Source organism: Diplotaxodon limnothrissa, linkage group LG16 (genome assembly GCF_057381915.1).
Source record: "Diplotaxodon limnothrissa isolate DT_005_m linkage group LG16, D_limnothrissa_male_GT1.1, whole genome shotgun sequence".
In the NCBI taxonomy this organism is placed as follows: Eukaryota; Metazoa; Chordata; class Actinopteri; order Cichliformes; family Cichlidae; genus Diplotaxodon; species Diplotaxodon limnothrissa.
Window position 1 is genome coordinate 15,674,298 of NC_140611.1, and position 24,848 is coordinate 15,699,145.

Sequence of the window (24,848 nt, forward strand, 5' to 3'; positions counted from 1 at the left end):
CGCAGTTGTCTGGGACAATATTTACAGACAGATAATTATTTAGCATCCAGTTCTTTATACCACGAATGCCGTCCTGAAGAACAGACAGTAACAGTTTCACGATGTGTCCAAGCAGAAGCTTATACAAGGCAAGCAAAATGGAGCCCGGGACTGAACCTTGAGGCACACCGTGACATAAAGCAGCAGAAGAAATCACAAAAATTAGCAGAAGGAAGTAAAAAAGTGAGGAGAATCAATCCTGAGCCGACCCAGAGATGTCCATTCAACGTCTAAGTCTCTGAATCAGGATCCTATAATCGAAGGCAGCAAAGATCCAATAGTCCAGCGCTGAATTGTCTTTTTTAGTTTTACTCTAAATTATTCTCATAATTTGCTAAATGAACCTCATGCAATATCAAATAAAGCTAGAAATCTAGTGATTATTAGCATAAGCTCATTGGGAAGATGTTTACAGGTGAGAAGTAGGGTCATCGTTTCCTCATAGATTTGTGGTCACTCAAACATCTTTTGCAATCAGACCAGTCGCCCCCTGCTGGCTGTTAGAAGACTGTAGCCTTAAGGCACTTTTACACATTACTTCACTTTTCACACATGTGAGATATGCGCATGTTTTATCTACAGCCGGTAACTGTGGCAACAGAAATATTACAATAATTTAAAAAATTGTAAAATGCAATTATATATTGCATTTATGTCCGTCTATCAGCACAGTACAGACTTCCTCAATGAAAAGTCCTACAGTGCTGTAGACAATTTCAAATTCCACCACAAGACTCCACATAGCACCGAGGTCAAACTTTTAAAGAAAGAAACTTACAATTAGATCTTTTGCCCTTGCTTCACCTTTTTGTAATATCTTGCTGACAAGCAGCACACAGCAGTGCTGATGACATGTAGCATCCTGTGTCTCCCCAGAAGGGCGAGACCAAAAGTACCACCATGCAAGGCTTCAGCTGATACTGGATAAACATCCTAATGCTGGTGTCACCAACGCTGTTGATATATTTTGTTAAACTCGATTTTGATTTAGCGGTAAAAACAAAGCAGAGTATGTTCTGACGTTATCACACCGTAGGGGCAAACTTAAAGGGTTTATCAAAGTTAGACACAGAGATCATCATGATACTTTAACTGTGGAGCCACCAGGCCCTGAGGTGAGATCTATCAGAAAAGCACAATGTCTACAGCCTGGATGTCAAACTCTCAAATAGCTCTTGAGATATTTTACCCTGGAGACTGACGCTGCAAATTTTGCAAAATAACTATTTGATGTGACGCGTGCGCATTTTAGACATCTGGAAAAAGTGACCCACACATCACAGACAGAATGAATAGAAAAGGATCTTTCCTGTTCATTTATTAAAACTATTTCTTTCTGAGCGTGTGCCTTCACAGGTGGATAATATGGATGAATGCAGGGAGGAGAAAGCAGTCTGGTACGACAGGAAAGTTCAGAGACTGTTGCTGCTTGTGGAGAAGTGCAAACATCAGCATGTTGTGAGCTGACAATACGAGGGGGAGATGTTTATTGTAAACACAAATACTGCTCTCCCTCTTAAAAAACGTTTGGTTCTGTTGCCTTTTTCTTTTTATAACAGGTTACATGTCAGCTAAAAAAAAAAAGACGAATGAAATAAAGTAAAATAAAAAAGCCCTCAGTGCTCTCGGTGTTACTGAGGTTTCGTTTGCTCCGAGGGCTAGAACGTGTGTAAATGCTTCATCAATCCTGTTGTGCTAGTTATGAGATTGACCTGCAAACGTGCACGGCAGCACAGAGAAAACATAGTTTGGTCTTTTGCGTTTTGAGAGTGAAAAAATGAGGACAGTAAAAGTGTTGAGCGATGGGTCACAAGTCAAAAGAGTTCAAACAGGTACAGGTTATAAAAAACATCGAATGCAACTTTAATGGGCTTTTTTTTCATTAAGTATTTCATTAAAAACAACAAAAATCAATAATAAACAGACAGAATGGAGAATGGGGTCAGATCCACAGCACCACAGTTTGGGCTGAGGTACAGAGGGGTCACAGAGGGGTCACAGAGGGAAAAGACTTAAAGTCATTAGTCCATCACTGCTCCCGCGATGAAGACTTATCTCCTCCTCCTCCTCTCATCTCTCTCTCTGTTCCGGTCTCTGTTCTCTTTATTCCTCTCTTTGTCCCTCTCCCTATCCCTCTCCCTTTCTCTCTCCCGCTGCTTCTCGCGCTCCCTCTCCCTCTCTGCCTCATTCTCTCTCTCCCTCGCTCGCTCCCTCTCTCTCTCTGCCTCATTCTCTCTCTCCCTCTCTCTCTCCCTCCCTCTGTCTCTCTCCCGTCCGTCATCTCTTTGCCTGTCCGTTTTTCGTCTCCTGTCCTCCACCGCCGCTTCCTCCTCCTCTTCCGATCTGTCGTCTCGTCTGTTCCGCCGGGCGCCGTCGCGTTCACGCCCCTCCGGGTCATGTGCGCGCCCCCTGTCGTCTTTCTTCGCCCGCTTCTCGCTGTCGCTGTCCTCATCTTTGTCTGCTCCGCGTCCAGCTCGCTTCTTGTCTGAAGATTTCTTCTTCTTGTCCTTCTCTCTCGTTTTCTTCCTCCCCTCATCACTTTGTCCTTTCCTCTTCTTCTGCTTCCTGTGTTTAGAGTCCGAGTCTGGAGGACAAAAAGTAGAAAGAAAAAAAAACAAACAAATCACACGTTGTCTTTTCTGAAGCAGCAGCTCACATAAATGAAAAACTGTAAAAATTCAGACATTCAACTGAACACAAACATGGGTTTAATAAAACAGAAGGAGACACTCCTGACTACGTTGTTTTATAACAGGAATATTATATTAATGTTACAATATTAAACCTCCCAACTACTGCGGCACTGCTGTGAGCTAGAACAACAAACTGACAATAACACAATGTGCCTGCGTATAAAAGTGAAATAATGTGATTTTCTGAAAGTAAATCTTTAGGTTTCAGTCAGGCGTACCCGAGCTGCTCGAGGAGTCTGACGAGTCTGAATCTGACTCGCTGGATGAGGAGGAGGAATCTGACGAAGAAGAAGACGAGGACGATGTCGAGGAGTCCGATGATTCGACTTCCTGGTTCTGAGTCATGATCATCTTTGGCGCGTTTTTCAAATGTTCCCTCAGCTCATCACTAGGAGAGAAAACGATGTGGGAGAAATGTGAGAGTTCAGTGTTTCTGTGTGAACGTAAACTGCTACATTCATCATCCAATGACATTTTAGATGCAGCGAGAGTCCCACACTTTGAGGCCAGCAGAATTTAACAGAATAAACAACCATTATTTATTGCATATATTAGGAAAGCACTTTACAGTGCAGTTTATTCCAAACCTAACACAGTTAAGCTAAAAGTTTTCTGATTCTGTTTGTAAAAAAATGTGACAGCCATGTTTCTGTGTTTATGCTGTTTCTTGAAGTGTGGCCCTTACGTGAGTCCTCCCAGTCCAATAGAAGTGAAGAAGTTGATGGCGAAGCGAGTGTTTCTGGGATTATCACGAGGAAAGAGACCTTCAAAGAACGGCTGCAGGGTCCTGTAACACACGCAGAGGTCATGATTTATTGTTACGTCCTACTTCATTTATGGGCTCTTTAATTATCACTAGGAGCAACAGTAGCCAAATAAGAGCAAGAAGTCGCATTTTTCTAATTACGTTTCCTTAAATTTGATTTATTACCTCACTCGACTATATCATTAACATTTAAATGTTTTCTGAGTAAAAACTTTGGCTGCCTCTGCAGCAGCTTTAGTAAAGTACAGTTTGAGTGTTGTGCGTGGCTGTGGTGGGAGTGTGGGTTTTCGTACTGGTCTTTCAGCCTCTGGTTAAGTTTTGGCAGACCCATGTAGGCACAGAGCTCTTGGAATAGGATCTTTACAAAGATCCTGCTGGACGACGTTGTGGTGTCCTCGCTCATCTTGATGCACTCCAACACCTGTGTGAGACACATTCAAAAGACAGAGAGACGGTCTAACCAGAGTGGAATGAGTTTCATGGTCACGCTGGGGAGGATCTTTTTTTGTGTCCTTACACTCCACGGCACAGAATCTGTGTAGAGCAGGTGAGCGAACAGTCGCGCCACGTTCCTCAGTTTGTTGGTCTCCAGTCGGTGAATCGTGTCATACTGCTCCGAAAATATCGCCTCGAAACTCTCCATGTACTCCTTCTTCAAGAGACAGAACCTCTACACACACACACACACACACACACACACACACACACACACACACACACACACACACACACACAGTTAACAGATAGAAGCAGTGCTTTGCATCAAAATCAGGTTGAATGCTCTCTTTAGTTAAATTAATTACAGTGAAACTTAAGATAACAATAACAAAAAAGATCTGAGGTAAACATGACACATGGCCAATAAACATAAAAAGCTTGAGCACTTCCTTTTAGTTGTTCTTTTCTTTTAAAAAGTGCACAACAAGATTTATATGCACCTCAGTGAAATGGTGACATTCATCGTGCAGAGAATAGAAATACCTAACAAATATCTATGAAGGGAAGATGGAAAACAACCGACTCTTTGAAGCAGGTTTCCCTAAAGCACCACTGTTCGCACGATTGTGGAGATGAAGAGTGTGTGTGTGTGTGTGTGTGTGTGTGTGTGTGTGTGTGTGTGTGTGTCTGCGTGTGTGTCTCACCCCAGCCAGCAGGCCAAAAAACTTCTCGTAGGTCCTCTGCTGAGCGCAGCAGTCCAGGATCATGTTGCACAGCTCCTTCTGTTCATACAAACACAACTCTTTCATTAACTACAGTCAAACTATGGCAGTCACATCAACTTGCAGGCTGCGGCCAAGCTGTCAGTGGTCCTATTAGGAGTTCATTTAACATTTGTAGACTTTTGATAGTGTAGTCAGAAGGTCTCTGTGCACTCTGATGTTTCTTATTATTTATGACCGCACTGTTTCAGAGACACAGAGGAGACACATCTAAAGATAACATCCGTCAATAACAACTCGTTACATTACTGTAAGTGTTTTATTGCTGGATGATTTTCATTAAATGGCCTGCATTTGTATAGCGCTTTTCTAGTCCATAGGACCCCAAAGCGCTTTACACTACATTCAGTCATCCACCCATTCACACACACATTCACACACTGGCGATAGCAAGCTACATTGTAGCCACAGCTGCCCTGGGGCGCACTGACAGAGGCGAGGCTGCCGGACACAGGCGCCACCGGGCCCTCTGACCACCACCAGTAGGCAAACACGGGGTTAGTATCTTGCCCAAGGATATTTGGCATGCAGCCAGGATGCAGCCTGGGATCGGACCACCGACCTTCTGATTAGTGGCTGACCTGCTCTGCCACCTGAGCTACAGCCACCCCATTAGTGAAATTTTGTTTAGTTTCATCTGCTACCACTTTTCCAGCATGCTCTTAGGCAGTGTAGATATTTTTATGCCTTTTTCTCTCCTCTGTCTCACCAGAACAGCACCTCCTCTTTGTTCCAGACTTCCCGTCATACAAATTACAGCTTTCCTTTCCTGATTAACAAAACACACACTTTAGCAGTGTGAAATGGTGCAGTGTCTCTCTCCATGTAGCATCAGAGCTTGTGAGTGAGTGGGGTTAGGCTGTCATGCTGCATTTAAGCCATTGTAAGGGAACAAATGCTTATTTATAGGGTTTCAAAAATTACGTTTACCTCCTATAGTGGTTCTTACACCTGTATGGCCTGCTAGTAATGCAGTTCTAGAGACTGCCCTACTAATCCACCACGATGTAAACAACACAGACCAGCTGAGAATTATCATCTGGGTTTTTGTTCAGATCAATTTACAAATGATGCCTTTAGACCTCTAATTCTGCCATGAAAGCTGTGAAATTGAATGGAAATATGTTTTTTTCTTCGACAGTGAACTGAGTCAGTGCTTAATATCTCGGTTAGTTTAGGTCCAGACTTATATTCCATCAGCAGCTCAGTCACGTTTCACCTTCACCTTACTCTGGATATGAGATCGAACATTTCAGCCTGCATGCCAAAAATATACTTTTGGTGGAAAGGGGAGCAAACCACATTCGTCAAGTTTCAAAGTATTAACATTCTTAGGCTGGTAGGCTGACTGAAAATAACAAGCTTTAACACTGGACCAAAGGCAGCCAAACAAAAGGTAATTTTTCAACCTTTGGACTGTATACCATCTACAGTATGTTAACTACCATCAAAAGCTCCTTGATGCTGTCAGGTTCAATCTCATGTCCAGCTTCTTACTATTAAAACAATAAAAGACAAGAATGCTGCCTAAGACACAAGTACATATAAACACACTGTCATCACTTTCATTACATGACTAACAGAACGAGACGCTTCTTTTTCAGTCTCTTACAGGTTTCGACCACCAAAACACTGGTTGTGACAGTGATACAAACAAACACACACACAGCTGATTGTCCTCTGTAAGAGTTTCTCACCACATCCACACACACAGCTGACCTGCACCTGTCACCCTATGAAACCTACTACACGTAATTATCAGCTCAACCTCCATTACAGGAACACAAAAACGATTACAGTGGTCCCTCGAGTTGCGTTCCAAAATTAACCCGCGATAGGTGAAATCCACAAAGTGGCCAACTTATTTTTTTCTTTTTACAATTATTATACATGTTTTAAGGCTGTAAAACCCCTCACTACACACTTTAAACATTTTTCTGACAGTCATGAACATTTTCACACTTTTCTCTCTTATTTAAACACAAAGTTCAAACCCTCGTAGAAAAAAAAAGTCCAGTATTATAGAAAGAAACCCGCGGCTGCCTTTGACGGTGCAAAACCCCACGGTTTCAGCTCAATTCTCATTTTTGATGGCTAGCTGAGTGTTCAACAGCTAGCCATCAAAGGATGCACGCCAAGTTTTCACCCAAACTTCAGTATCACGATAGTTTTAGATTAATCCTCTGTGGACAAACTCACAGCGATGAAACTTTACAATTGTGCGTTTTCAGTGTAAGTCTGTTTGTGGACTCACCGTTTGGCTTTCCGGGAAATCCATCTTAATCAGTTTGTGAGCACACTCCTCAAAGTCCAAGCTGCAAAAACAATCAATCTATTAATCAATCAAACAATCGATCACAGGTGTACAATTGTGAGCTCATGCTGGTGTGTTTCTGTTTGTGTCGTTTAATCAATCGGCTTCACTTTTTCATCCTGTTGTCCAAGCTTGTGAACCGTTCTTCAGTGAAACCATGGTAACGAGGTTGCTCATACACAGGTTTCTATAGCTGTCTTTGTGAGCGCACTCTGTGGCCTAATACATTTTCTAGTACTAAACTCTTAACCAGCCTTGAACAGGCTTTTTGAAGGGAGGATTAGTCAGAGTCCTCCCTCCTAAGGTTTTAAATTCAAACAGGTCCTCAGAAAGACACACGCACGCACACGCACGCACGCACGCACACACGCACACACGCATGCACAGCCTTAATTATCAGTCCAACTCCATCAAATATAGTGGGAGCTGTAAATAACTGCCAACACCCGCAGAGAAAACTACGTCACTCACTGTATGAATGTGTATTTTTAGGAGTGTGTTCCACCGTGTTTGTGTACCTGGACTGGATAGCGAGGTAGATGGTTCTTCTGAAAGCAACCAGGTTGACTTCTGTCTTATCAAAGATGGTGACTTTCTCGTCTTAGAGGGAGACAAACACAAAGGTCATCTTTAAAAGGGAGCTGATTGGATGTGTTAAATGTGTTAAAATCAGAACAGGAAAAATGTTTAAAAATCAAAATAGTTCAATGTAAACACAATCAGTTCTTAATGAAATGTCACCTGAGTAATTATCGTTCATTAGTGCAATATAGGATTTACATGAACCAATGATGCAAGTAATCTAGTTTAATTGGGGTCACACAGCATGCACTTCACTTTTAATTAGGGCTGCCACGATTAGTCGACTAGTCACGATTATGTCGACTATTAAAATCGTCGACGACTAATTTAATAGTCGACGCATCGTTTGAAGCTTTATAAGATCACAAAGGACGCAGGAATGAGTAGTAGGATTTAAGAGTGTAATAACGGACTGAAACAGAAGATGGCAGCACTGCATGTACAAGGATGCCAGCTGCCGTTAAACCCCGAAGAAGAAGAAGCTGTGTCCCAGAATTCATAGCGCAGCTGTCAACAATGGCGGCAGCTAGTTAGTTTTAACTTTACTCTTATTATTCTTTCTGGGTCACAAAATAAACGTTTAACATATTTTCAGGCGAGAATGTAGCTGTGTAAACCTCAAATATCTGCTCAGTTTATCAAGACACCACATATTTTCAAAAGCGCTCCGACGTTTTCGGAGACGTCTGTTACCCACTAGCTCGTTAGCTAGGCGGGGGCAAGGCTAACTAGAGCCGTGAGAACACCGGACTCCCGGCAAATCGTTTTCAAACCCACCGCTGTCTTTCGCTAGTCAGGTTAAACATATATATAAGTCACTTAGATAACTTAAAAATGTTATTGTTTGGCTTTCTTTAGTATTTTATTTGTTCCTGAGTAAATCGGTTTGGCTGAGATTAAAGTTATAGTTTTTGCACAGCTAAAACTGTCAAGCAGACAGCTGATTATCAGAAGTGTGAGACGCTGGAGAATATACTCCGGTGTCCTGTTATATTTTAGAAAGCAAGGAGTTTATTAAACTTCACCGAAACAATCTGCAAATTTCATTAAAAATTAATAAACTACCATCTTGTCTTTATTTTTAGTTAGCACAAACACTTCAAGCTGTAAGCTAATGATAGTTATATAAGACCAGATGCTGCTGGTGCAATAAGCTGTACGCTGTACGTCCAATGGATGATGATCTGATTAGTCGACTAATCGCAAAAATAATCGGTGACTAGTCGACTATCAAAATAATCGTTTGTGGCAGCCCTACTTTTAATAATACTCAAACTTAGTAATTACTTGCTTATTACTTGTCTTGATGTAACGGTATTAGTTACATCAAAGGTGCCACCAAAAGTGAGTCAGTGACTCATGTTAAAATGGCCACATTCACACATGAAAACAACATATTTACAGTGTGGTACAATAACGGTTCATATATAGGTTACGTATTATTTTTGTAACTCATACATTTGGATAAAGTCCAGGCTAAAAATTTGTGGTCTGGTTCTTCAGTTTGATAGTCAGCTGCAGTTTGCTTTCTTTTAACAACTTTTGCTAATCGGAGCTGAAATTAATTTAACCAAATTAACTAGCAGGTATTTCTGTTTGTGTAACACCCATACAGTTTATGGATGAAGGTTGCTAGCACACTCTTGTTTAGATATAGTCACTCCTGGGCAGGAAAAAAACGACAGCATAGCAGCGCCTAAAATGCTCATTGACTCATGATGTTATGTTTTTAAATGCTTTACTGTCCGTTCTCCTGTAGCTGCTGTACTCAGAACTATATTTAGTTAGTGCTAATGCTTTTAGTGTAATGCAGTCACAGGAAAAAAATGTATTAAAAAAATTACTCCGCTGCTTTTACTGGCAGCTAATTGTTTTAAATATTCCAAGAGGTAATGAGCCATTCGATGAAAGTCTGGAGGCAAAAAACTCCAAACAAATTTCTCAGCAAGCTGGCCAACTCCTTTTACAGAGCTCTGCTGTGTTTGGAGAAAAAAAGCCTTAAAAGTGAAAATAATCTGGACTGTCCAAGGCATGACAGATAATTGGAAATTACAGAAAGATCCTCAGTACAACAGTTCTGTTAGCTGGTTACACTAAAGCTGAATCTGGGCTGAACATCAAGCTATATTGCCCTAGATATTTGTCTTTGCTTACAGCCCTGGAGTCAGAATCTCCCTCCATTTTCAAGCTTATAAATTATATTTCTGAAAATGTAAAAATAATTTATTATGGAACAGACTTGGGGGTTATTTCATGATACCATCTCTCAAAAAAGTCTTTAGTCTAACTATTTATTATTTGTGATGTTTAAAATAAATATCACTGTGTTATTTTGTCAGATATCAATACAACTGTTTTCACAGGCCAAGTGTTTAAAAAACAATCAAAAAAAGCAGACTGACTCTTTTAGGCAAGAAAGCCTCAGCAGATTAACGTATTTGTCTCACCATCTCCTTCCTCCTCATTCTCATCTTCCTCATCATCGTCGTCATCATCACTGCCATCTCCCTCCTCCCCTGAATCGCTGCTACCCTCATCCAGGATATCTGAAATGATGCACCATCAAACTTTGGTTAAGCTGTAAACGAGCAGACAGGTGATTGGACAGTTCAGAGTGTGATGATTTCTTACCTCTTTTAAGAGTTTTATATTTTTCCTCATTCTCCAGGAAGTCTGGATCCATCTTAAATACATCTAAGTGAACAAACACACAAAGACTGTGTAAACATTTCTGAAAAGTCCCATGACTCCTCCCTTCCTCCCACTCTCCCTCAGGTCTTACTGAGGATGTCCTCGGGGTTGTATTCGTCATCTAGCGGCAGCATGTGAGTGAACTGGTCATCCTCATCCACCAGATCCAGGCCTTCTGGGATTACTGGATGATCTTTGAAACCATCCTTCCTGATAGCAAACATCACCTCTATCATGTACTGGACCCTTTTGTCAATGGTCGACTCATGGAGGACATTCCTAAGACGCTCAAATATGGCTGGAAAGAGAAACAGGGAGAATGTGCATAAACTTTCTGAATTCTGAAATTCAGAAAAATTAATTCTCACAAGTATTTCAAGAGAAAAGAGATGACAACGCGAGGAGAAATAAAGTCTCTTAGCAGTTAATACTGTTGTAATGAAGCAAGAAAACGCCACTTTTTTGTGTGAAATCACAAAGGCAAAAGTAAATTCTCCAGTTTTCAGGGCTCAGCCATGTTTGAAATGGTTGCAATTTAAAGTTTTAAGTTGTTATCATTTGTTGTTCTAATTAAAGAGCTCAGCCTACACCATCACCTCCCACCATGAAGAAAGAGACAGTTATAAAGCTGCTGCTTCAGCGTACCGTTGATTCCTCGAGGGGACACTTCGGTCAGCTTGAGACCACATTCCTTCAAGAAGGAAATGGCGACCTCCACACTGTCATCAGTTGGACGCTCGAGCAGCAGAGTGAGCATCTCCAGACACAAAACCTCGTGGGCCTGAAGGCGAGTGACATCAGAGCAGAAAGGGACAGAAAAAGCACGCACCCAATTAGAATCTGGACGTCAACCCTCGAGCCCTCGGTCAGTATTTAACTTTGAAATCGGGACCTACCACGTTCTGGTTGATGAGATGAGCCACGAACTTCGACGCGGTCAGGCACTGTTGCTAGAAAACAAGATGCAGATTTTAATGCATGACTACTGCTGATAATTACTCAAACACATTTAATATCAGTGTCATAAAAAAGACATTTCTGCCTGTATTTGTTACAGACAATTTAATTTTGTACAGATTGTTCAAGCCTTCAAGAGATCATACTAAAATTATCCACAGCAGGTAGAAACACACTCTGGACTGCGTTCAAAAGCTTCCAGCACTGCCAGTTATTTCTCTTATTTAGATCCAGTTTCTTTTTTATCTCAGTAATTTGGACACATGCGGCATCAGTCTGCTCAAATTGGAACATTTCCACCTCTGTCACTTGAGAAAGGACTTTTAGATTCAGACTGATTCTCATTCAAAACCTATTCTCAAATTAATAAACAGAAAAGGAGGCCTATTTTTAGCCTCTTACTCCAGTAATACGCAAAAACAAGCATAAAAAGTAGAATATGCAAAGTCCAACTGATGAAGGTCAAACAGACATTTGAACTGCCTCATGTCCCACCATAACACACATGCTCACAGCGCTTGCTGTTTGTTATAATACTGTAGACAGAAGTTTCCAAAGTAATCAATTTTAGTCATTAATATGCAAATGAAAGCAGCAAGGTGCTCTAATATCTAATCAGATCATCTCCTCCACATGCAGCATCTGTGATTTATATATGATATGCTATTCATGAGTCACTGTGTTTAGCAGTGGCAAGATATAAAAAGTTATATTTTTAATACCAGAATGACAGGTGCATCATTTGGAGGCATCTTATTCTTTGTCTTTATGAGAAGAATGACATGAAGATGACTGTTAGGTGTTATTAATGTTTTGTCTTCTGCTGTAATTTTCCTAAAGTCACCGTCCATCAAAACACAAAAGTGAGCCTTTGGAAGTGAAACAGACTGCGCACAGGGTCATCCAGCCTCAATAAGTTTCTAAAGTGCTGCAGTGCGTATTGGTCAGATGATCTTGTTTACAATGTTCAGATGTTATAAGTATCTGGGCGTCTACGTGTGACAGTAACACTTCACTATCACTGTTTGTGGATCACTAATCAACGGCGACAGACAGATGGGTACCTTGAGGTTGCGGCGGTAGCTTCTCCTGAAAGTCAGGATGAGACGTTTAAGGATCAGCTCTCCGATCTGAGGGAACTTTGAGTTGATGATGGCAACGACAGCAGCGTAGACATGAGTGAAAATGGGAGAGGCCGTCTGAGCCTGCAGTATCGAGCGAGCCAGCAGTCCCCTGACAGGCAAAGAAGCAGTTACAGGGAGTGCGTCAGTCACGAAGGTCTTTTTTCACTCTCTTTAATCAATCACGCTAATCTGGAAACTTGAAGCTAATAAGGTGTTTGATGTCTGTGCAAAAATTACAGGCCTCTGCTGCACAAAGCCTTATCGTAAAATGTACACGAATGAATGCATTTTCACTCTCATCCGACAGATACAACAAACTCCATTTGACTTCAAAGGTCATTGAAAATCTAACACTGACGTCTCATTGGTGTGTGTGTGTGTGTGTGTGTGTGTGTGTGTGTGTTCACCTTCCCCTGACGATATTTTCCTGCAGCAGCTCCTGGATGATGTTGATAATGTTGGATACGTTGACTTTGTTGATAAGACCGTTGATGGACTTCTTTAGAGCTTCCCAGCTCATCCTCTGATAGGCCAGGCTGTATAACAGACAGGGTGTCATCAATTACATGCAGTTCTTTAAATAAACAGCTTTTTTTTTTTTTTAAACTGCAGTTTTACTGCAGGTACATTTGTAATGAATGCAACTAATCTGATTTGTTTTACTACTGTCTGTTATGCAGTTAGGTGCAGGAACAGTTTATAGTTTGACATGGTGATGTGTCCAAGTATCACAACAGAATAAAAAGGAAAAAAGTGTTTGAACACTTCTAGTGTATAAACATTTCAAAACATTCACACCTGGACTTGGACTGCAGCTTCCAGTGACACTTTCTAATCTTAGTGTATAGGATTAAAGTACTGAAATGCTCTCTTACCTGCTCTTGTCAGTGATTTGCTGCTGCATCAAGCGCAGCTTAGCGGGAGGAATATAAGCGCCTCCAGTCCTCGTCAGGATTGGATCAAGCTCCTCCTTTTTCTTTTTGACTGGCGGCTCATTGGCCGCAGCTGGTCCCCTGTCAGCCAGAGGGGAAGCGGAGCGACCCCGCCTCCTGTGATCTGAATCAGCCTCTCGATTGGCTCGTCGGTCAAAACGGCCATCTCTGTCATCGCGCCGATCATCATAGCGATCCCTGCAGCAAAGAAGAAACAAAGGAGCAGGTTACTTATTTAAGTAACACTTTTCCTTAAAAGAAAAAACTCTCAGGTCTGAATATGACTTGATTAATCCAGAGAAACCAAATCATATCAACACCGTTATGCTGAATTGGATTTTTAAAGTTTTCGTTTTAGCAGGATTTATAAAAGTTGCCAAGCAGCTGGGAATCTAATGTCTAATAGGGCTGTGCGATCTGACCAAAATCTCATATCCCGATATAAGACATCCATCGTCCGATATCGAATATAAATCACAAAAATTTAACATTTTCTGTCAGTTCTGTGAATCTCGGGCAGCTCGACATGCGTGAAGTGTTTCCAGCTGGGCGTCGTGTAGTCGAGTGTTTTAACTGATTCATGAAACTATACATTTTTAGACATAAGTTGTAACGGCCACCGTTTTCTTTGTGAGCATTTATTACACGGCGTGCTGCGAGGAAAAGCCTGTTCTAACGTTTGAGTCTAAGGTTTATTTTTTAGCACCTGGCGGCTCTTTTTTTTACTTCTCATCCGTAAAAACACTCTACATACTCTTTCATGTTATTCCGTTTATTTTGAAATGTCTCAACAGGATCTTGAGCTTTATTGTGAAAGGTTTATGTGGAAAATAAACAACCAGACGTGCTACCGTTGTTGTTGCTAACGACAACGCATAAAAACAGCCGCTTGTCCGTCCGTAGTGTGGTTATATTAAATATAAGAGAAAGAGAGAACTTTAAGAAATGAATATAGCCACTACAGTGACCATCAAAACCATGAAAAAATATTGCCGTAAACTTTGTTTTGTGACACCACGAAACAAACGATAGTGTAAAATGAAACAATAGATGCTTTTATATCGTCATCCGATATATATCGTACAGCCCTAATATGTATGTATGTATATATATATAACTTGTTAACCCATATGGACTAAGGGCCACATCGGTGCTAAAATGAACACAAGCCAATCACAAAAGCTGCCTTTACCGTGCATAACGTCTTCTGTCATAACGGTCCCTCTCCCTGGATCGGGATCTGTCACGTCCTCTTGACCTCGACCTCTCTCTTCCTCTGGATCTCGACCTGTCCTGTCCTCTGGATCTTGATCTTGATCTCGCCCTCCCTCTAGATGTAGATCTGTCCTTTTCCCTGGATCTGTTTCTGTCACTTTCTCTGGATCTATTTTTCTCTCTGGATCTGGATCTGTCCGTATCCCTGGATCTGGACCGATCTTCTTCCTTGGACCTGGATCTGTCTTGCTCTTTGGATCTTGATCTTGATCTCTGGAACAACAAATAAGCCCAGTGACAGCATTATTTTTTTTAAGTTTTCATGTGTTAAAATGATTTGGAACAATCTGAATGCAAGAATGATTTGGACAACACGGAGAACACCAGAGCAGCACAAAACCAAGCTGTCATTTTTAAAAGTTTGAGTTGAGCTGAAAAAGAGAGACAACCCAGCAATGTGAAGTCGGTCTGCCTCAGGTCCTGCATCAAGTAAAAGCCTGTATGCACCTGGGGAGCTCGTGTCTAAGCTGACAGTAATGGAAACAAAGTCCTCTTTGATTTGTGATTCTGTCAGTCAACAAGTTAAATCTTTATTCAGTGTCTTCTTCACTGGATGCACTCATAAATCAGGCCAGCTGACACTAAACATGCTACTGTGTCTTACATCGGTGCCTCAAGCTTAAACTGGGTCCTGTTCTCATGGTAACCATCTCTTCAGACCAAGCAGTTTTTCACACTAGCTGTCCAGAACTGCAGCCTGAATAATCTACTGTGCAACGTGCAGACTAATGCACAGCCACATTTTCAAATGCAACATAATCAAGTAAATAAGCCTCTTCTTCAGGTACTTTATTCAAAACTATTCTGACATTCAAGATCACTTTTAGGCAAGAATAGTAACAAAATGCTTCAGTTCCCATTTCCACACAAAAATACACCAACTGAATAAATACTGTCAGTTCCTGAACTCTTCTTTGGACAGTATCTAAAACATAACATGGATCACTAAACTCCGTTGACCAAAGCATCTGACTGCATTAACTTTTTAAGATTTTGGTGTTTCTGAATTTCTTGTTTTGGCTGGATAATTTTTATTACTGCCGTGAATCTCAACTATTGTTCGGTATAGTTGGGGAAATCAACTTACTTACTCCACCTACTACTAATGGCGTTTCTCACTCCAAACTCAACATTTTTGATTGATGAGGAATTATAATATACAATATATATATTTAGAAATATAAAAAAAGGCTTTCAGCATATGTTTCACCCTCTGTAACTGTCTGAAAGCACCCGATTCTTCCATTTCTACCGTAGTAGTCTGTACATTATGAAATGTGACAGACTAGTAAAAGCCACATTTCTTACTTTGATCTGAGCCACGCTGCTTCGAATCTTTCTCAGTGCTGATGAATGATGTTCATCCTCATCACTGCTGCTGCTGCTGTCTGAACTGCTTGAGGATGGGCTCCTGGAGGGCCTGCGGTCCACAGGACTTGGCTGAGGGGACCGTCGCTCATTGGGGCTTCTTTCAACTGAGCCAGCCTGCTGGGGTCTGCCCGATGCTGGACTAGACTCATTCTCTGAAGGTCCTGCAAAGAGAAAAACAGATCAAGAGCAGTATTAGTATATCCATTCAATATATCCTTCTTCTTCCACTTACCCAATTTAGGGATACTTTGGGGCAGAAGGCAGGGTAGACATCGAACAGGTCACCAGTCTCTCACAGGGCTAACCGGAGACCTATGCTTTGGACTATGACTATTCAATAGCTACGTCATAACCGCAAACTTTGCGAAACTTGTTAATCCATATGTCTGGTGGCCACGTAGGTGAAGGACACTCAAACAACTAAACAAATAAAATGGACACCAGCTAACCACAAAAACGCACATCTATCTGTTACCATTCGTACCATGCACCCTACAGCGCAACCTAATTACATGTTGCACCAATAGATTCTTCTCATGCATTTCAGGCTACTTTTTCACTGCAGTTTTTGAATTTATCAGTGAGAGAATAACAATCATCATCTCAACATAACAGATAATAATTATAGCATCAATATAAGGACTCACAAATGTCAGCAAATTCCTGATGGGAAATTGCCAAAACTTTTAAAATGGACGTGTAGGAATGTACAAAGAAGATGAAAAACTTGAGACAAATATATTTGCCTTTAAAAAAAATGACCACTACAAAACTGGAGGGAAAAGGTCCGTGTATTTTATTTGTTTCTATCAACTGGTACCGAATGAAAAACATGTACACACACCCACACATTAATTTAGACTTAATGTACCAGCACAAACACAACACGTAAATTATGTCGTTAGCGCTACAAAGGTTCACCGCAGAAATCTAAATCAGGTCTAACGGGTGGAAGTACACCAGAGTTCCCAGCAAGGGGTACAGAGAAAATATACAGAAAGACCCAGCTGCTGGATTCAAACCCAGGACCTTCTTGCTGTGAGGTGACAGCTAATGATTGCAGCACCGTATTGCTCAAGTATAACGGATGGAGATTAAAGCGACTCTTATTACAAGAACATTAAGTGTAGGGTTCACAGCAGCATTTACTCACCACTGTTTTCTCTCTGTGCAGGACTGGGACTTCGACTTCTGTCTGCAGAGTCCATACCTGGAAGGGAGGAAAAAAGACAACTAAGACATTCACTTTGATAGGAAAAATGCAGGTTTTAATTAAAGAAACATTTTTTTCTACAAACCCCGTTACATTAGGAAAAAAACATGTTGATGAGTTAATAAGATTTTATGAGACTTTCTGACATAGTACTCTGACACGATTAACGTATTTCTACGAAAGACTCGGTTTACAGACTTGTTGATCTGACATTAGTCTGCTCCAGATAAACTTTACATGAAATCACCAATACTCAATGCAGAACAAAGGATACATTTACTGTATATTAGCCGTTTTGTAAGTGATTAACGATAAAATAAGAGGGACGATGACTTCCTGGTAATGTTTAATCGCCGTACTGAGAGTCAAAAAATTTCATTGCCAACGGACGGAAGAGGTAACAATATGATAACTGGGCATTTCCTGAGGTAAATATTACCAAATGATCAAGTTTGTACGTCTTAATAGCCGATTAAACACATTTTGGGAAGTTTTCTTGAAACGGCAACACCACGCGTTACTAAAACGTCTTTTCAAATCAACTCCTCAGTTTTATCGCCATGTGTGTTAAGCTGAGCTAAAGTTAGCTTGTGTGCTAATGCTGTCTCGGCTACTGCGATCTAAGCTTCTCGCTACTATTTGCTGTCACTAAAACCTTTAAGATTTTATTTCCTTAACACTTTGACAGAAGGTCTGTCCAGCTAAACTGCTTTGTTTGGGTTTTAATGTCCTTACCATGCAATTTCCCGGCTTTCCTTAAATCACTGTCGTTCGTCTGGCGGAAAACTTCCTATAATAACCAACATTACTTCCGGGTGACAGATCGCTTCCGGATTTCACAATAAACGCAGCTTGTGAAGTTTGGTTTACTGTTTTTGTTGTTGTTATTTTTCTTTTCCAGTTTAACTTTGTTTCAGGATTTAACATTTATAAATAAAGTTGTAACACAAGAAATAAAGTGTATAAAATAAAATAAACACACATGGCCTTTTGTACACATGAAATTTGTTCATTTATTGTTTCATTTTGTTGTTGTTTTTTAATTTTCATGTCCTCAATTGTACACACACAAACTTCTTTTGTGTGTGTACAATTGAGTAAGTACGGGCCAGTTGCTTGAAAACAAGACAACAACTGTAAACAGTTGACTTTTTTCCTCAGAATTCTGGAAAAGAAGAAAAAAAGACGTGCGCACTTTTTTTCCCAGTGGCCCCAATCCTATTAAATAAATATTTTAAACCTTATGTTTAAAATATTTGAAGGAAGTTTATATTCTCCAGCACAGGCCTTCAGACATCAAAACGATTTGAGCCTAAACGGAGGGAATAATAACACATAAAATACAACCCTGTTGGTGTATCCATCACTCTATTGCATACAGAGATGAAAGAGGAAAAAACACATAGTTTCTGAGTTATTTATAGCAGTGTGCTCGGGTTTAAAAGGCCCCCGACGATGACGTAGTCTCCGCGGTACTTAAGCATCTAGCTAGCACTACTAAAGAGGAGCATAAAAGGAGTAACGTGTTTCAGTTCAAACACAAAATTTATAAAAGCTCAACACGCAAACACACACTTGCTAACGGTAAAACTGGCAGAGAAAATAATAAGAGTTAAGTTCACTCAGAGATGGAGAGCAATGTAAGGAAGAGAAGACAGGAAGAATACCAAAAGGCAAGTACTGCTCAGCGGTATTTGATAAAGTGGAAATTTTAAAACCTGCATGTAATGCCCTCTTTTTTTTTTTGAATGGCATATTAGCTTTGTATATGATATGAAGTTGTGAAACAGTCCAGGAAAACAAACTTAAGTATACTAACTTTGTGTTAGCAGTTGAGTGCAGGATAAACATGTTAGCTAGCAGTAATGGGATTTAAAGTAAAGAACAGTGTGTGTGACTGGGGCACAGAGGCTGTGGTGCTCATGGTCATATTTACGTTACATAAAAGGTAGCAGAGATTCATCTAAATGTAAGTTTATGATTGATTCACAGAATTCCACTAACTTTATACTGTCTATAAAGACGGTATAATAGGGAATGGAAGTCAACTAGGATATCTCATGAAACATCTTACATTTTGTGGGATTCAGTTGTGTAAATTCACAAAGAGCAGCAGGTCAGCTGGTCGCAGCTTGTACGCAAGGAAAATCTATTGAAGCTCACATTAGAAATGATTGTGAGTAGTGATTCTTTTTCCCTCTGAACTGAGCCACGTCACTACAACCACAGCATTAGAGTTCCTCCACTTGCTGAATCCCACTTAGTCCCTCACATTCAGGTAAACAAAAAACAAAAAATGTGTTGAGTTGTGTTCACATTATTTTACTGTTATATATTAACATAGCATGAGATTTAGTTAGCTTTGCACAACAGTAGCTGGTAGAAATGTCCTTCAAAGAGCTAGTTTTTTCTTTCTTACACGGAGTACATTTCACAGCCTGATTTTACTGATTTTCTTTTATTTGAGTAAAACAATTGATCGGTACTTAACTTTAACACAAGTATCTGTATTTTTAACTAAAGAATGTCTTTGCTTTTGCCACATCTGTTTATTTCCCAACCAAGGCCTGTGCTTTGGTGAGGGAGCTCTTCAAGATTAGAAGATATACAATCTTGTGGTTTCTAACAAAACCAACTTTTGGTCATGTTTCTTTACTTCTTGCTGTTTTTATACACCCATATAAACTGATGACTCAACAGAAGCTTGATTCCAGATGTGTTTACAGCGATGGTGGTATAGTGGTAAGCATAGCTGCCTTCCAAGCAGTTGACCCGGGTTCGATTCCCGGCCATCGCAGCTTCATTTTGTGACAGAGCAATTAGGGAGGAAAACAAACCTGTTTAATGTCAGAAAGAAGACGATAGTATACAATAAATGGGTATTCAAAGTAAAATAACAATTTATTGTAAAAAGATTTTATTGATTTTCTTTTACTTGAGCAGAGAAGTTGAATCAGTACTTTTTAAACAAAACTATCTGTACTTGTGCTTAAGTAAATCCTCTCAATATCACCAGATGCCGTGTTTCCTCCTTTGAGAAGCTCTGCTCAGCCTTTACTGCAGTCTCCTCCAGTTGTTTCTTATTTTTGGGTCCTTCTGCATTTAGTTTTGTATTTAATAACTAAATAGCACAATCTGCTTAGCTGATATCAGGTGATTGAGTTGGCCATGGAAAGATTAAGGTGGAAAAAAGGTGTTTTACTAAGTGTGCAGAACCTGATGATCTGTGAGTAATACTTCTTACTGGCCAGTAATATTGAGAGCTTAAAAAGAAGGCAATTTGACTTCTTTAGATATTTTGAGGATGTTTCACTTATCATCCAAGAGGCTTTGTCATTTATAGATCAACTGTCTAGTTTTGTCTAGTTTTCTAGGGAGGGCTGTCCCTTTGGAGGTGTCATAACCCACAAAGATGGTCGATCATAGTGGACATACACGGCCTCATTTACTGTTCTCTTAAACCAATTGTCATTGTCCAAAATGTGAACACTGGGATCCTGGGAAGCGTGTCCTTTCTTAGGTGTTGCAGGTGTGCCTCTGAGTCTTGTCCTCCTGTGTTGCATTTGTGGACACGTCTACGGCATCCACTGTTTAAGTCTATTCACATTTATGTGACATCAACAGCTCACATGATGGCGGGGTGGGGCAAGGTCTCACAGAGGTTTCAGTTGTCGGCCAGGTGATGGGAATGACTCACATATTTTTCACACCTTTGCTCATGTGATGACTCACATTACCAATAGTAGGTTAACATCCCTAGGAAGTACATCGATTTTTATATACACAGCGCCCAGTTTCAGTCTCAAATTAAACAGACTAACGTCATTTTAAACATAAGGATAGGAATCCTTTGCAGTCAATGACTACTTGAAGTCAAGAACCCATGGACATCAGAGGTGGGAAGCAACGAAATACAAATACTTAGTTACTGTACTTAAGTAGAATTTTCAGGTACCTACACATTGACTTTTTATTTTTCTGATAACTTCTAACTTTTACTCCTTAAATGTTAACATGGATATCTGTACTTTTTACTCCTTTCATTTTCACAGCAGGCCCGTTACCTTATGTTTAACATATTTGAGGGAAGTTTAAATTCCCCAGCACTGCAGGCCTTAAGACATCAAAGTGATTTGAACCTAAACGCCTGGTCGCAGCTTGTATGCAAAGAAAATCTCTTGAAGCTCACATTAGAAATGATTGAGTAGTGATTCTTTTCCCCTCTGAGCTGAGCCACTACAACCAACCTTTGAGTTCCTCCACCTGCTGAATCCCAATTAATTCCTCACATTCAGGCAAAAAAAAAAAAAAAAAAAAAAAAAAAAAAAAAACCCAAAACTTTGGTGAGGGAGCTCTGCAAGATTAGTAGGATTTGACAGAAGATAAACAATCTTGTGGTTTCTAACAAAACACATTTTTGGTCATGCTTCTTCTCTTCCTGCTGTTTGTATACACCCATATAAACTGACGACTCAACAGAAGCCTGATTCCAGATGTGTTTACAGCGATGGTGGTATAGTGGTAAGCATAGCTGCCTTCCAAGCAGTTGACCCGGGTTCGATTCCCGGCCATCGCAGCCTCGTTTTGTGATGGAGGAAAGAAAGTAATTTTATATCAGAAAGAATACGATGGTATGTAATTAATGGGTATTCAAATTTAAAAAAAGTTTGCGTTGCCTTGAAGTAGTATTACTTTATAATTATCATATTAAAATAATATGACGTTCAGTTAGTTTGCACAGAAACAGCTGGTAGAAATGTCTGTCAAAGACCTACTTTTTACTTTCCTACTCAGATTACATTTCACAGCCTGATTTTATTGATTTTCTTCTACTTGATTAAAGAAGTTGAATCAATACTTTTAAACACAATCTTTTAAACAAAACTATCTGTACTTCTAGTAAATCCTCTCGATATCACCAGATGCTGCGTTTCTTCCTTTGAGAAGCTCTGCTCAGCCTTTACTGCAGTCTCCTCCAGTTGTTTCTTATTTTTGGGTCTTTCTGCATTTAGTTTTGTATTTAATAAATAAATAGCACAATCCGAGTTGAGATCAGGTGACTGACTTGGGCATTAAAGAATATCCCATTGCTTTCCACTGAGAAACTTGTTTTTTTTTTCAGCATGCTTTGGGTCATCATCCATTTACACTGAAGTGCTGTCTATAGAGTTTGGCTGAATCTGAGCACAGGGTTTAGCCCTGTACACTTCAGAATTTATCCTGCTTCTTCTATCAGCAGTCACAGTGTTAGTAAACACAAGTTGCCTGGTTCCAACTGGAATTCCCAAGCATAATTCCCAAACAATTTATGCAAATCTTAAAAAACAATCCCCAAAGTAAAGCTGATTTCCTACACTTCAATCACATCTTAATTGTTTGTTTTCAAATCCACTGTGCTGGTGGCAAAATTACAAAAATATTGTCTTTGTCAGGCAAATTTTCAGCTTGTCTGTCTAAATATCGAGTATTTATGGGATCCTTCTGAGGTCCACACACAAACACACGGTACACCACTCCTCTGTACTGAAAATAAATACATCTTTATTTTCTCATCTCTATAGAGTGTCCCCTCCTTGCATCCCATTTAAGACATCAGTACAAAATACACATAATCATTATTAGACATTAACAGAAATGAGTAGACACCCACAGTCCGACATTAAAATGAATTAGAAGTGTGTGAAGGATTTCTCATCAGCGAGCACAGAGAGAACGTTTTCTGCAAACACAAATTCAGTAAAGTCTGAAGAGAATCAAAGGACAAATACCAGTTTAATTCATACCAGTTTGGACTGGACTAAATATTTATGCCACATGACAACATCTGAGCCACGTGCTCAATGATTATGTTGATGCTAAATGTTGCTGAAAGCTTCACATGACTAGGGAGTGCACCTTGGACCTTAGATATATTGTTTCCAAAGACAAAGGACGTACGTCCATACACACAAAGATCAGCTTTCAGGACGTAAGTTCAGTCCTAATGCAAGTATGCGTGGAAGTTCAAAGTAATCACGACAAGATCATAAAGCCAACGACATGACTTAAAAATAAAATAAAACCTAATGTTTAGGCCGTGGATGCCTTAAACACATTCAGCTCCCACATTTACATTTGTATTCATCAATAACTAATGGTACATGCAGAAAGCTGAGCGACCACATAAACAAAGGCTTTAATGCTAAAGAAAACAGGTTTGCCAACTGGTTATTAATGCTTCTGTGATCAAGCAGAAGATTCAAATTTCCCAGAATAAAAGCAGCAAGTTTCAGGTTTATCTGTATTAAGACATGCGGTTTGCATTGATCACAACAAGATATCCACAGATGAGCTCCGTATGATCAAAAATATGTTTACATTATTGCACAAGTGAAACTAACATGCCAACGCAGCTAAATCTCACTAAGCTCTTCCCTCTGACTTGCCAATACATCATCATCCACATCATCATCACGGTCCCCATGACAACTTACAGAAATCTCTGTCATCTAGAACGTAAGCATCTCATGACTTTGCACGCTGACTCCACCTGCTCGAGCATGATCGACATAAAGAAATAAACCCAAACAAAAACACTTGAAGCAAAGACTCCTCGATTTTACAGGATGCTTTAGCTTAGCTTTGCACAAAGACTGGAAAAAGGGGCTAGCTGCTGGTGTCTCATCCAAAGAGAAACAAAACACCTTTTCTCGCAGCTCCATAGCTGTCAAATACAAATGCTTGTTTTGTGTTTTTTGTTTGTGTTTTGTTAAATAGCTGGAGGCCATGACAGCAAGGTTATCCATATAAACAAAACTTAGTGTACTCTAACATAAAATGGGTTATTATTAAAAGTACTGTGATTGGAGTTAGGTTGTTCAATATCTTTGATGATCTGATGAGCAGGAGGCAACACACAACCAGAAAAAGAAGAGCAGCAGGAGGACTATGACGACGATGATGGAGGCGATGATGATGCATCAGAAACTCTTAAATGTCTACTTAAACCCTTTTTAAGCAATTAAGGTGAAATGTGCATGGAATGAGTCATTTTAAGGTGGAAAGAATTCAGCACTATTATTAAAGATTAAGGAATGCAGATCTTTACAGTCTCTAACAGTGTACAGCCTAATAGTTGTTAGGGCATTTTCCTTGTTTTTAAGGCTCAATTCTGCCTAATTCAATAATAGAAAAAAGTCTCCTTGAGGATAAATATCCACTTTCTGGCTCCACCCCAACATTGTGTAGGACCAAAGAGTTTCACCTGTGGCGTTCATACCATAAAGAAATGTTTCAAATGTTTGTTTAGGGGGCTTAGAAGCAGCTGCTTCATGTTTAAAGCGTCCAGCTGATTTAAAAAAAAACAAAGCAGCTCCACGATGTGACAAAGTGAAACAGAGTTGAAGTCAGAAGCAACTGCTCTTCAGACATGAATTATTTTATATACTGCTGAACAGCCCGGGACTAAAATGCTTCAAGCGCCCCTGTTGTTCTTGTTTTTCCCCACCTTTCCTTTAGGTCTGTTGTATAGCTTATGTGTGAACTTGTAAGGTTTGGAAAGTTACTAAGATTAAAGTTCACATGTTTGTTGCTCATACGGTTCTTCTGTTACTGTCTAACACACTGGCCTCCCTGACAGCTGTCAGAGGACAAGTAGCTGGAAACAGTTTAGACAGTGGAAAGAGAAGCTGC

The 24,848-nt window shown here is 40.1% G+C and overlaps 1 protein-coding gene and 2 non-coding genes across 3 annotated transcripts; 2 read left to right on the forward strand and 1 right to left on the reverse strand.

The window, feature by feature from the left end:
- Positions 1-1,915: 1,915 nt before the first annotated feature.
- On the reverse strand, positions 1,916-17,974 carry cwc22 (CWC22 spliceosome associated protein). Its single transcript, XM_085374088.1, has 20 exons — positions 17,913-17,974; positions 17,118-17,174; positions 15,902-16,125; positions 14,511-14,806; positions 13,262-13,516; positions 12,794-12,922; positions 12,327-12,495; positions 11,202-11,255; positions 10,951-11,086; positions 10,397-10,603; positions 10,246-10,308; positions 10,062-10,160; positions 7,551-7,632; positions 6,973-7,033; positions 4,641-4,718; positions 4,016-4,168; positions 3,792-3,919; positions 3,418-3,519; positions 2,951-3,120; positions 1,916-2,623 (listed from the first exon to the last, which is right to left on the reverse strand). The coding sequence occupies exons 2-20, from the start codon at positions 17,170-17,172 to the stop codon at positions 2,091-2,093; spliced, it is 2,994 nt and encodes a 997-aa protein (XP_085230214.1). The 5' UTR covers positions 17,173-17,174; positions 17,913-17,974; the 3' UTR covers positions 1,916-2,090.
- A 1,928-nt stretch (positions 17,975-19,902) lies between these two features.
- Positions 19,903-19,974, forward strand: trnag-ucc (transfer RNA glycine (anticodon UCC)). The gene has a single exon. It is a non-coding gene; the product is annotated as a tRNA-Gly (tRNA).
- Positions 19,975-21,681: 1,707 nt separating this feature from the next.
- Positions 21,682-21,753, forward strand: trnag-ucc (transfer RNA glycine (anticodon UCC)). The gene has a single exon. It is a non-coding gene; the product is annotated as a tRNA-Gly (tRNA).
- The last annotated feature ends 3,095 nt before the right edge of the window (positions 21,754-24,848 follow it).

Bases quoted from the DNA above. Each gene is read 5' to 3' on its own strand.
- cwc22 (XM_085374088.1), bottom strand. From the start codon at position 17,172: ATGGACTCTGCAGACAGAAGTCGAAGTCCCAGTCCTGCACAGAGAGAA. The intron at 16,126-17,117 runs GTGAGTAAATGC...TTCTCTTTGCAG, and splicing joins TGCACAGAGAGAAAACAGTG to GACCTTCAGAGAATGAGTCT. The intron at 3,520-3,791 runs GTACGAAAACCC...CGTGTGTTACAG, and splicing joins AACCAGAGGCTGAAAGACCA to GACCCTGCAGCCGTTCTTTG.